Raw genomic sequence first — 12,050 nt, 5'->3', positions numbered from 1 at the left:
CTCCAGCTTCGAGACTGGCTCCTGCTAGTATGGGTGGTATGCACACTAACCTCCCAGTCCCTCCTACATTCAAGATTAACAAAGTGATCTTGACGTTGAGACCCAATAAACTCCTCCAGATTCGGACCTAAACCTACCATAGTTGGAAGTAAAGATCACTACAGTACTTGAATTTCCCACAGATGGCGCCAATTGTAATGACACAATTTGAGTCCCTAGTCCAAAGGATAAATAAACTTAGGCCCAAAAAGTCCAATATAATGACTTTATAGTGAGTGGGTTGGAAAACTGGGGTTTAATGAATCGAGCAACAAGTAAAATGGATTTAGATGACAAGAAAATGAAGATAGATTGGTTTATTCTAAATACCTCGGCACAGTCTGAGAAGATCAGTTCTTATATATTTCTCTCAAGTTTGATTACAAGTTCATTTCTTGATTGCTACAGTGTTTTCCTCTTAATTTCTTGATCTCCTTCTTTTAGGGTCTTCCTCCTAATTTATACTATTTCTCCTTTCTCATCTCTACCCTCCACGTGGACAGTAGATTGTTTGTGTTGATCCTTGTCCCATCAACACCCTCTTGAAGTTTTTGGGGGTAGCTGTAAGGCTGAAAAATATTGTTCAGATATCACTTCCTTATTAATGCGGCTAGAGAGTTAGCTACAGAGCATTCAATGTGGCGGTAGTAGTTTTCCCTTAGATATTTCCTAGCTTCCATCCCTCCTGTACGTTCATAATGCACGTCCTTATCAATAGAACTTCTTGAAATGTCACCCTGGATGATTGGACACACATTTTGATGTTTGCTTCATTTAGCCGAGGGGATATTCCTCCTCAGCCCACCTCCCCCAGCCTTTGCAGTCATAACTTGGTTGTGAAGTTCAAAGTCTTACGTCTTCCTTACTATTGATCTATCCTCGGACCACTGAGCCTCCTCGGACAAGGCCCAATATATATTTGGGCCTGCGTCCCTACAATTACAATTTAATCATTTAAAGTAAAATATATCTTACCCATTTAATTTTTTATTTGAAGAAGCAATTGATGTCCAGTTTAGGATGGAAGAAACATTTGTGTCTCTCTTCATAACAACATTATAATAACCTAAGTGTCCGTTTAGCATGATTAATTTTGCCAACTTATTTTACTATTCAGTTTATTTTTGTTAATATTCATGGGTCTCACTACATTTTTTGTTACTATTTATGGGTCCCACTATACTATTTCAACTAACTTTTACATTTATCTAAAGTATTTTTAACAAAAAGTTTTCAGTTTCAGCAAAATAAGTAGATCTTAAACAAACCCTAAATGTAATTTTTTAAGTTTTAAGTGAGGGAGGAGAATTCTATCTGTAAATATCTCTATTGATCATTGAAAATACAGAGATGCCATTTGATTGAAAGGTTAGTGAATTTTTTTGAAGTCCATGGTCATTGACAATTTAAATGTGATTTAACTTTTATATATATATCCCATGTCGCATCAACCCTTTGAGCCTCTTTGGGGCTGAATATGGAAATCTAATCTGCATGGTGGGAATAAAATGCTAATTTGGAGAATTGCAGCTGAGTTCTTGCTTACCAAGGACAATTTAGCTAGAGTTTTTGAAATTAGAGACGCTCTGTGTCCCCTTTGTAAGCTAGAAATTGAGTCCTCGATCCATCTTTTTGTTCTCTGCTTGGTGGCCAAGGCTATTTGGTTCAATAGTCAACAGGGGTGATTATGGAAGCCCTCTGGTTCTCCTCAGCCTTGGAACTCATCCAACTCTTTTCCTCTCCCCCTTTCATGGATTGCTTGAGTCTAGACCAAAAACCAAATGATTTAATGTTGTTTGGGGCTATTCTATATGATGGAATTTGAAAGTCAAGGAATCAAGTGTATTTCGAAAGCCCCTCCCCCAAAAGATGTGATGAAATTACCTTCCAAAGTAGGGAGGTTGTTTGCAAAATTTAAAAATTCCAGATTTGCTGGTGTGATTTATGTGAGCCTAGTGTCTTTAAATCAGCCCTACTCCCTAGGCGGTTTTCAGTTAAATTTAATGTAGATGTAGCGGTCAGTACGAAGTTTTCGTCTAAAGCTGTTGTGGTAAGAGACTGGAGAGGGGGGCCGGGTTGGTCTTCGCTTGCTTCGAAAAAGTGAATACCACTCTCCATCTCCAAGCTAAGGTTGAAGCAGTTAAATGGGCCTTGTGGCTAGCATCTAAGCTGGAGATTAAGGCCATTTATATTGAGATTGATTCCAAGATTTTTCATGATCCAAGCCAGCCCCCCTGGAGAATAAGATCCAGAATTGCTAAGATGCATAATCTGCTAGCTACTTTTTCTAATGTCTTTGTCTCTTGGATCCCTAGGATGGCCAATATGGCTGCTCTTTTTTGGCTCTTTTGATTTAGGTTGTTGTCCCCCTTGTTTTTGTTTCTGTTGTAAGGGGTGAAGCATGTTGCTACTGCTTGTAGTTGTGGTTGTTCTTCATTAAAAGTTTTAATATTCATAAAGAAATACCATAATATATGGTTTTTTTTAGAATGTAATATACGGTAATTAAAACTTAGGTAAAAAATCAAAGCTGCCTTTCTTTTTAATTTATACCTATGAGCATTTTAACCCATTCATTTTTCTAATAGAAATTGGAAAACTGTGATTATGTTTTTTTTCTTCTCTAATCGGTAGTATTTTTAATCAACGGGTTTGTTTCTCGATCAAGCCAAGACTTTTATGTACACCAGATAACGTATATATCTCTAATTGATGACAAAAATCTTGTTTTTGGTCTGTATATATATATAATTATAAATCATAGCATCTCTCAGAAATCTAAAACAAACCATTCTTTCTTCCAAAGTGTATAATATCAAACAATTCACATGCAAAAAATGTAATATATCCAATTTTTTTCATACATTTACTTGTTATTACTTTACTTCAACGTGTAGAGCTGTAAATTATATTGGATCCAAATACCATCATTGTTGATTAGTCAGGCAAAGGAAACTTCAAGTTAATATATAAAAACTGGGAGAATTATGGGGTTTCATATCGAAGATGAAATTTAGGAAATGTAGTATGGACTATGGAAAAGGGAATGTGGTGAAAGATATGGAACTTTTAAAAATTGTCCCACTGAGGCAGAGAAGCAACTAGATCGAATGTGAGCTTAGTTTACCAAAACGACGACCGAAACCTAGTGGTTACAGAAAAGGAAGGGGAAACAAGGGGGGAGACAGAAAAAGACAAAGAGAGAGAGATACCAATGTTGCCATTGACATGGTTATTTAAGCCACATAATAAGCCAATGATTTAGTATTGACTGTCAATTAGCACACATGAGCTTCTTCTTTTTCTTACTCTTTTTTTTTTTTTTTTTTAGAGAGTTTCAACATATAATATTCACTTCTGATAATAGCTATTTATCATCAAACTTAGATACCAATCAATTTTTAGTGTAGGCCAACCATTAAAGGCTTTACAAGTTGAGCTAATTGGAACTCACAGCACACATCAACTTCTAATATTAAGTTACGTGCAATGTTAATTTCAAGAGAAATACCATATAAACAACAGTTTCATAGTATTTTCTTAACAAATTCAACATGATAGGTTGTTATTGGTTGTTATAAGTGGGAAAAAAATTAATTTAAGTTGTGGATTTAAATTAGAACCAATAACAATTTATCACATATAATTTGTTATGAAAATGTAGTGAACTTAGCACTTCTCTAATTTCAAATGTAAAATGTTAGTGATCCACTCATTAATATAAATTGGTTTGTGAATGATGTTGAAAACAAAGTCAAAATTAAAGAATATATATATATATAAACAAAACAAAAAAAAAAAAGTAAAGTGGTACAATTTAAATTTCTTAGAACCAAAATGAAACCATCTCATAATTCTGAAAATCAATTTATTTTCTTTTTGATCTTCTCATTATTATCATTGTCTCCACATCATTGGAAACAAACATTTTATTGTTTAGTGAAGTCATATTTGAAAGCTCGAAAATGTGTTAAAAACACGAGCTATTTAGACTCCCAAATTAAAGTTACGGCTCGATAGATTTTACGCTAACTTAATTCTAAGTGCGAAATAGTGTAAATGCGAGCAGATAAACAAACAAGCTATTCTAATCCATAATCAAGACAACACAACAGTAAAATGGAATGTAAAAGAGTAGGGAGGAGAGATGCAAACACAAGATAACACATCGATGTGTTATCGAAGAGGAAACCGAAGAACTCGGCGAAAAACCTCTCCGCCGCCCTCCAAGCGGTAATCGATCCACTAGACAATCAATTACGATACATGGATTAGCAAGAGACCTTCCAAGCCTAATCTACCCGATGTAGGGCCAAGCTCCTACTCCAACAAGGCTTCTCGAAACCGTGTCTTGTCTAACTCTCCGGATCTCGCAACAAGCTCCATGTTGCATCTGCCATCCTTGACTTCTTCCAATGCTTCCCAGCAACACCAAAACCTCACATGACACTTTGAAAGGGTGTGGTAAGTATTTGGACTATCAACTTCTCAATGGTATGGAAATGGAGAGGTAGGAGTTGAGGAAAATCCACATATGTAGAGGATTGTGGGTATAACAATCTCTAACTCTCAAGGTGTTTGGCTAACGTTTTCTCTTAAAAGCTCTCATCAACATTTGTGGGTAATGAGGGTATAAATAGTGTAGGCACAGAAAGAGTGTATTGTTGGGTTACACGTGTGAGTGAAGTCCCACATTGAATAAAGATAAGAAGAATGAGTAGTTAATATAACATAATTGAGCACATACCCATTGGATTTAGGCCTTTTAGGTTAAAGTGTGTCTCTATATATTATATTAATTACTCAAAGAAGCTCCTCAAGGTGTTTATCTCCCCGACAACTAGTATCAGAGCCTAGAGTTAGGTTTGAGTGGGAGCAATAGTAGAGGAAGCAAGAAAGGCGTCCGGAATAGAAAATTTTGATGGCATAGACTTCACGTATTGGAAGATGCAGATTGAAGATTATCTCTATGGGAGAAAATTGCATCTACCGCTTTTGGGGACAAAACCTGGGACTATGAAGGCTAAGGAATGGGCGTTTCTTGATAGACAGGTGCATCTGATGAAGAAACTATTCAATTTGAAAATGGTAGAGAATACATCAGTTACACAACATCTAAACGAATATTACACTATCACAAATCAATTGTTGTCTGTAGAAATTGATTTTGATGATGAGATATGTGCTCTAATCGTCTTCGCTTCTTTACCAAACGGTTGGGAGGCAATGAGGATGGCAATAAGCAATTCTACAGGAAAGGAAAAGCTCAAGTACAATGATATACGAGATTTAATTATGGCTAAGGAGATTCATAGAAGAGATGCAGGTAAAATCTCAAGATCTGGTTCTACCCTAAACCTTGAGACAAGAGGCAGAGGTAATAACAGAAATTCAAATTGGGGCAGATCAAAATCCAGAAATTCTAATCGGAACAGAAGTAAATCTAGATCAGGCCAACAAGTATAATGCTGGAACTGTGGGAAAACAGGTCACTTTAGGAGGCAATGCAAAATTCCTAAGAAGAATAATGAAGATGATTCTGCAAATGTTGTAACAGAAGAGGTACAGGATGCATTACTTCTTGCAATAGACAGTCCACTTGATGATTGTGTTTTGGACTCAGGAGCTTCATTTCATACCACTCCATATCGAGAAATCATACAAAATTATGTTACAAGTGATTTTGGTAAGGTGTATTTGGCTGATGGTTCAGCCTTGGATATTGTAGGTATGGGAGACGTTTGGATATTGTTGCATAATGGATCTATTTGGTTACTGGAGAAGATTCAACATATTCCTGACCTGAGAATGAATCTGATTTCTGTTGGACAATTTGATGATGAAGGACATGCAATACTATTTGTTGGTGGTACTTGGAAGGTTACAAAGGGAGCTAGGGTATTGACTCATGGAAAGAAGATTGGTACTCTATATATGACCTCAAGTCCAAGAGACATAATTGCAGTTGCTGATGCAAGTACTGATACAAGCCTATGGCATCGCAGACTTGGTCACATGAGTGAGAAAGGGATGAAGATGCTGTTGTCAAAAGGAAAACTACCAGAATTGAGGTCCATTGATTTTGACATGTGTGAAAGCTGCATCTTAGAAAAGCAGAAAAATGTGAGCTTCTTGAAAACTGGCAGGACACCAAAGGCTGAAAAATTGGAGTTAGTACACTGATTTGTGGGGGCCTTCTCCGGTTGCATCCCTTGGAGGTTCAAGGTACTACATCACTTTTATTGATGACTCAAGCAGAAAGGTATGGGTCTATTTTTTGAAAAATAAATCTGATGTATTTGAAACTTTTAAGAGGTGGAAGGCCATGGTTGAGACAGAAACAAGTTTGAAAGTAAAATGTTTGAGGTCAGATAATGGAGGAGAGTACATAGATGAAGGGTTCAGTGAGTATTGTACTGCACAGAGAATTAGGATGGAGAAGACCATTCGTGGGACACCACAGCAAAATGGTGTGGCTGAGCGCATGAACAGAACTCTCAATGAGCGTGCTAGGAGTATGAGATTGCATGCTGGACTACCAAAAACTTTCTAGGCTGATGCTGTTAGCACTGTAGCTTACCTAATAAACCGAGAACCATCAGTTCCTATAGAGTTCAAACTTCCTGAGTAGGTTTGGAGCGGTAAAGAGGTAAAGTTTTTACATTTAAAAGTTTTTGGTTGTGTTTCTTATATTCATATTGATTCTGATACTCGTAGTAAACTTGATGCAAAGTCTAAAATATGTTTTTTCATTGGCTATGGTGATGAGAAATTTGGCTATAGGTTTTGGGATGAACAAAACAGGAAAATCATCAAAAGTAGAAATGTGATATTTAATGAACAGGTTATGTACAAGGACAGGTCAATTATAGTGTCAGATGTTACAGACATAGATCAAAAGAAATCTGAGTTTGTCAACTTAGATGAATTGACGGAAAGTACTATCCAGAAAAGGGGTGAAGAAGATAAGGAGAATGTAAATTCACAGGTAGATCTGAGTACACCTGTAGCTGAAGTCCGCAGATCTTCCAGGAACATTAGACCTCCACAACGTTATTCACCCTCTCTAAATTATCTCTTGTTGACTGATGGTGGTGAACTAGAGTGTTATAATGAAGCCTTGCAAGATGAGAATTCAAGCAAGTGGGAGTTAGCCATAAAGGATGAGATGGATTCCTTGTTGGGGAATCAGACATGGGAACTAACCGAATTACCAGTAGGAAAGAAGGTTTTGCACAATAAGTGGGTATACAGAATAAAGAATGAGCATGATGGTAGCAAACGTTACAAGGCCAGATTAGTTGTTAAAGGGTTCCAACAGAAGGTGGGCATTGACTACATAGAGATATTTTCTCCAGTTGTGAAGATGTCAACAATCAGACTGGTATTGGGAATGGTGGCTGCAGAAAACTTACATCTTGGGCAATTAGATGTGAAGACGACATTCCTTCATGGTGACTTGGAGGAAGACCTTTACATGATTCCGCCAGAAGGGTTCAGTGTTCAGGGACAAAAGAATCTAGTCTGCAAACTGAGAAAGAGCTTGTATGGCCTAAAACAAGCTCCTAGACAGTGGTACAAGAAATTTGACAGTTTTACGCATTGAATTGGGTTCAAGAGATGTGAAGCTGATCACTGTTGCTATGTTAAGTCTTTTTACAATTCTTACATCATATTACTATTGTATGTGGATGATATGCTTATTGCAGGGTCTAGCATTGAGGATATTAATAATCTGAAGAAGCAATTGTCCAAACAGTTTGCAATGAAGGATTTGGGAGTTGCAAAGCAAATCCTTGGTATGAGAATCATTAGAGACAAGGCTAATGGTACATTGAAGCTTTCACAGTCATAGTATGTGAAGAAAGTTCTCTGCAGGTTCAACATGAATGAAACTAAACCAGTGAGCACACCCTTGGGTAGTCATTTTAAACTAAGCAAAGAACAGTCGCCGAAGACAGAAGAAGAAAGGGACCATATGAGCAAGGCTAATGGTACATTGAAGCTTTCACAGTCAGAGTATGTGAAGAAAGTTCTCAGCAGGTTCAACATGAATGAAGCTAAACCAGTGAGCACACCCTTGGGTAGTCATTTTAAACTAAGTAAAGAACAGTCACTGAAGACAGAAGAAAAAAGGGACCATATAAGCAAGGTGCCCTATGCCTCAGCTATTGGTAGCTTGATGTATGCTATGGTGTGTACAAGGCCAGACATTGCACATGCAGTGGGAGTTGTGAGCAGATTCATGAGTAGGCCTAGAAAGCAGCATTGGGAGGCAGTTAAGTGGATTCTGAGATATCTGAAGGGTTCATCAGATACATGAACTTTGCTTCATAGGTGCAAGTTTAAAACTGCAAGGTTATATAGATAATGATTTTGCTGGTGATATTGATAGTAGAAAGAGTACTACTGGGTTTATTTTTACTCTAGGTGGTACAACTATATCATGGGTTTCAAATCTACAGAAGATTGTTACTTTGTCTACTACAGAAGCTGAGTATGTTACAGCAACTGAAGATGGAAAGGAGATGATTTGGCTACATGGTTTCTTAGATAAATTGGGTAAGAAGCAGGAGATGGGCATTCTACACAGTGATAGTCAGAGTGCAATCTTTCTTGCCAAAAATTCAGCTTTTCATTCAAAGTCGAAGCATATACAAACAAAATACCACTTTATCTGTTACCTTGTTGAAGATAAACTGGTAATACTTGAGAAGATTTGTGGATCTAAGAACCTGACAGATATGTTGACTAAGGGTGACACTATTAAAAAGCTGAAGTTGTGTGCAGTTTCAGTTGGCCTTCTAGCTTGAGGACAGGAGGATGAGTTGATGTTCGTGATTGTGTTTTGGAGGATTACGGTTGATGTTGGTGATTGAACTAGTCTCCAAGTGGGAGATTTGTTGGGCTATGTGGAGCCTAGTTGTGTTTGATCCAATTGACGACCCAACCCGAATAATGTTGCGTGGTTTTTAATGGGAGATTTTCTGAGGCTTAGTCAATGGAGCAGAGGTTTAAGCCGATAGGCCCAAGCCGAAGCGCTCATAGGCAAGCCTACTGGGGTCTATGGACAATGCCCCCGAGAAAAATTTTTGGCTCGTTTTGTAGCCCATTGTGAATCCTGTGTGCAGGATATAGAAAATACAATTTTGTGATTAGGGTTTGTTGTTGTCGTGTTTCTTCAATGAGAGAAAACAGTAGCCGCACTTTGTACTTTTCCCTGATAATAGTGAAATCCCTGCAACTCCGTGGATGTAGGCAAATTGTCAAATCACGTAAATACTGTCTTGTGCATTTGATTGTTTTTCTTTGGCATGTGTTTTCTCTATTTTTTTTGTTTCTCACAGGTTGGGTATTTTGGTTAATTCCCTACAACTGGTATTAGAGCCCATAGTGGTGTGGGGCAAATGTGGCAAGGTTATCGAGATTCCTTTCGTAGTTGGAGTTGGAACGGGGTGTGTGTACTTGAAGCCCTTTCACAAATGGAGCAGGGCGGGTCCCTTTCGCAGTTAGAGCGGGGACAGTATATTACACCAAGCAAACCCATAAAGCCCACACAAACGATCTTGGAAAAGGCCCAACAAAGAAGTATTATTGCTAATGGTGCTAGACAACAATGAGGTGCAGGGTTCCCTTGGAGGATAAAAGATGTGCGGGGTTGACACATGAAGGCCCATGGATGATGCACTAATGAAGGAAAAAGTCCATTAGGCAAGGGGGAGTAAGTAGGACTTGTTCATGGCCCACAGAGAGGTCTTGAAGCTTATAGAGAAGTAGACTCACATGTGAGGAGGACATTGTTGGGTTACACGTGTAAGTGAAGTCCCACATTGAATAAAGATAAGAATAATGAGTAGTTAATATAACATAATTGAGCACATACCCATTGGGTTTAGGCCTTTTGGGTTAAAGTATGTCTCTATATATTATATTAATTACTCAAGGAAGCTCCTCAAGGTGTTTATCTCCCCGACATGTATCAGAATTGACAGTCTGGCAAAACAGAATGTCTCGTGGGAAGGCCTTACCCGCGAGATACTCGCAAAACACAGTTGTCTCCATCCTGTCCTAACTCTTCGTATTCCAGCATGTGCAAGTCACATGGGTCACTTTACGGGATGCTTAGTCACGAGATACCCTCGAAAACTCTTCAGTCTTCAATTGCTTGAGTCTTCACACACTCTCTCTCTATCACACAACCCTTATAATCAAATCCCACAATAAATATAGGGTACAAAAGATTGAATAAAATTACAATCAAATTTGACACGGAATTAAAGCCAACAAAACATATAGTTGTGAATTACAACTTTACAATATTTATGGGCATGCATGCATGTCCTATGTCGTACGGTTACAATGATCCTGAAAGATATGGAATTTTAGAATATACCACCACCAGTAAGCCCTCCACCAACACCACCACTTGCTCCTCCTCCAATGCTAGTCCATCCACCTGCACCACCATTGGCACCTCCTCCAATGCTAGCACCACCACCTGTACCTCTTATGATGCCACTATTTGTGCCTCCACAAACAACTTCAGGCACAGCACCAACTACGCCTTTGCTTGCACCACCACCTGAGCCTCCTCCGATGCTACCATTTGTGCTTCCACCAACAACTCCAGGCATAGCACCAACTACGCTTCCACTTGCACCACTATTTGGGCCTCCCCCGATGCTACCTTTTGCGCCTCCACCAACTCCTGACACAGCACCAGCTACGTCCCTGCTTGCACCACCACCTAGAGCTCCTCTAATGTCACCGTTTTTACCTCCACCAACAATTCTAGGCACTGCACCTGCTACGTCTCCGCTTGCACTGCCTGGGCCTCCTCTGATGCCAACATTTGCACCTCCACCAACAACTCTAAGCACAGCACCAACTACTCCTCCACTTGCACCATCAGTTGGGACTCCTCCGATGCCACCATTTGTGCCTCCACCAACAACTCCAAGCACAGCACTTGCTATGCCTCCGCTTGCACCACCGCCTAGGCCTCTTCTAATGCCACTGTTTGCTCCTCCACCAACAACTCTAGGAACAGCACCAACTACTCCTCCGCTTGCACCACCTCTTGGGCCTCCTCCGATGTCGCCATTTGCACCTCCCCAAACAACTCCAAGCACATCACCAGCTACGCCTCCACTTGCACCACTACCTAGGCCTCCTCCAACACCACCGTTTATGCCTCCACCAACAACTCTTGGCACAGCACCAACTACTCCTCCCCTTGCACCACTGCTTAGGCCTCCTCCACTTGCACCACCGCTTAGGCCTCCTTCGATGCCACCGTTTACGCCTCCACCAACTCCAGGCACAACACCTGCTATGCCTCCGCTTGCATCATCACTTGGGCCTCTTCTGATGCTACCATTTGCACCTCCGCCAACAACTCCAGGCACAACACCAGATACACCTCCGCTTGCACCACTGCTTGGGCCTCCTCCAATGCCACCATTTGCACCTCCACCAACAACTCCAAACACAGCACCAGCTATGCCTCCACTTGCACCACCACCTGGGCCTTCTTCGATGCCACCTTTTACACCTCCACCAACAACTCCAAGTACACCACCAGCTACGCCACCGCTTGCACTACCACCATTTGTGTCTCTTGCAACAACTCCATTTACATCACCACTTACAAGTTTTTGCGCTTCTGATTTCTCCACTACTACTGTCATCACTATCGATAATGTCAAAGCAAACACGCCAACTCTTCCTAAAAACTTACCCATCTTTCTGTCAAAATGAATTCAAGTTGCATATACTATGGAAAATTAAATATTTGAATTGCATGAAACATTTGTTTAGTAGGATTTCTATTTATAGAAAAATATTTTGATTTAGGAATTAAGACAGCATTAATTAATGTAAAGTTGAAAGCAACCTGAAATTTCTACATGTTTTGGACATGAGTTGCTTGATGGTCACAGCAAGTCCAACCCGTAATTGCTTGTGTCTAGCTAATCACTAAATAAATGGTGCCCGCTATTAGAGATTGA

At 39.5% G+C, this 12,050-nt stretch overlaps 1 protein-coding gene across 1 annotated transcript; it reads right to left on the bottom strand.

Moving 5' to 3' along the window:
* Positions 1-10,421: 10,421 nt before the first annotated feature.
* Positions 10,422-11,783, bottom strand: LOC126708312 (glycine-rich cell wall structural protein). Its single transcript, XM_050408109.1, has one exon. The coding sequence runs from the start codon at positions 11,781-11,783 to the stop codon at positions 10,422-10,424; it is 1,362 nt and encodes a 453-aa protein (XP_050264066.1).
* Between the last annotated feature and the right edge of the window lie 267 nt (positions 11,784-12,050).

This window comes from Quercus robur, chromosome 12, assembly GCF_932294415.1.
Source record: "Quercus robur chromosome 12, dhQueRobu3.1, whole genome shotgun sequence".
Lineage (NCBI taxonomy): Eukaryota > Viridiplantae > Streptophyta > Magnoliopsida > Fagales > Fagaceae > Quercus > Quercus robur.
The sequence above is the reverse complement of the archived record's forward strand: the minus strand, read 5'-3'. Positions and strand labels throughout refer to the sequence as shown.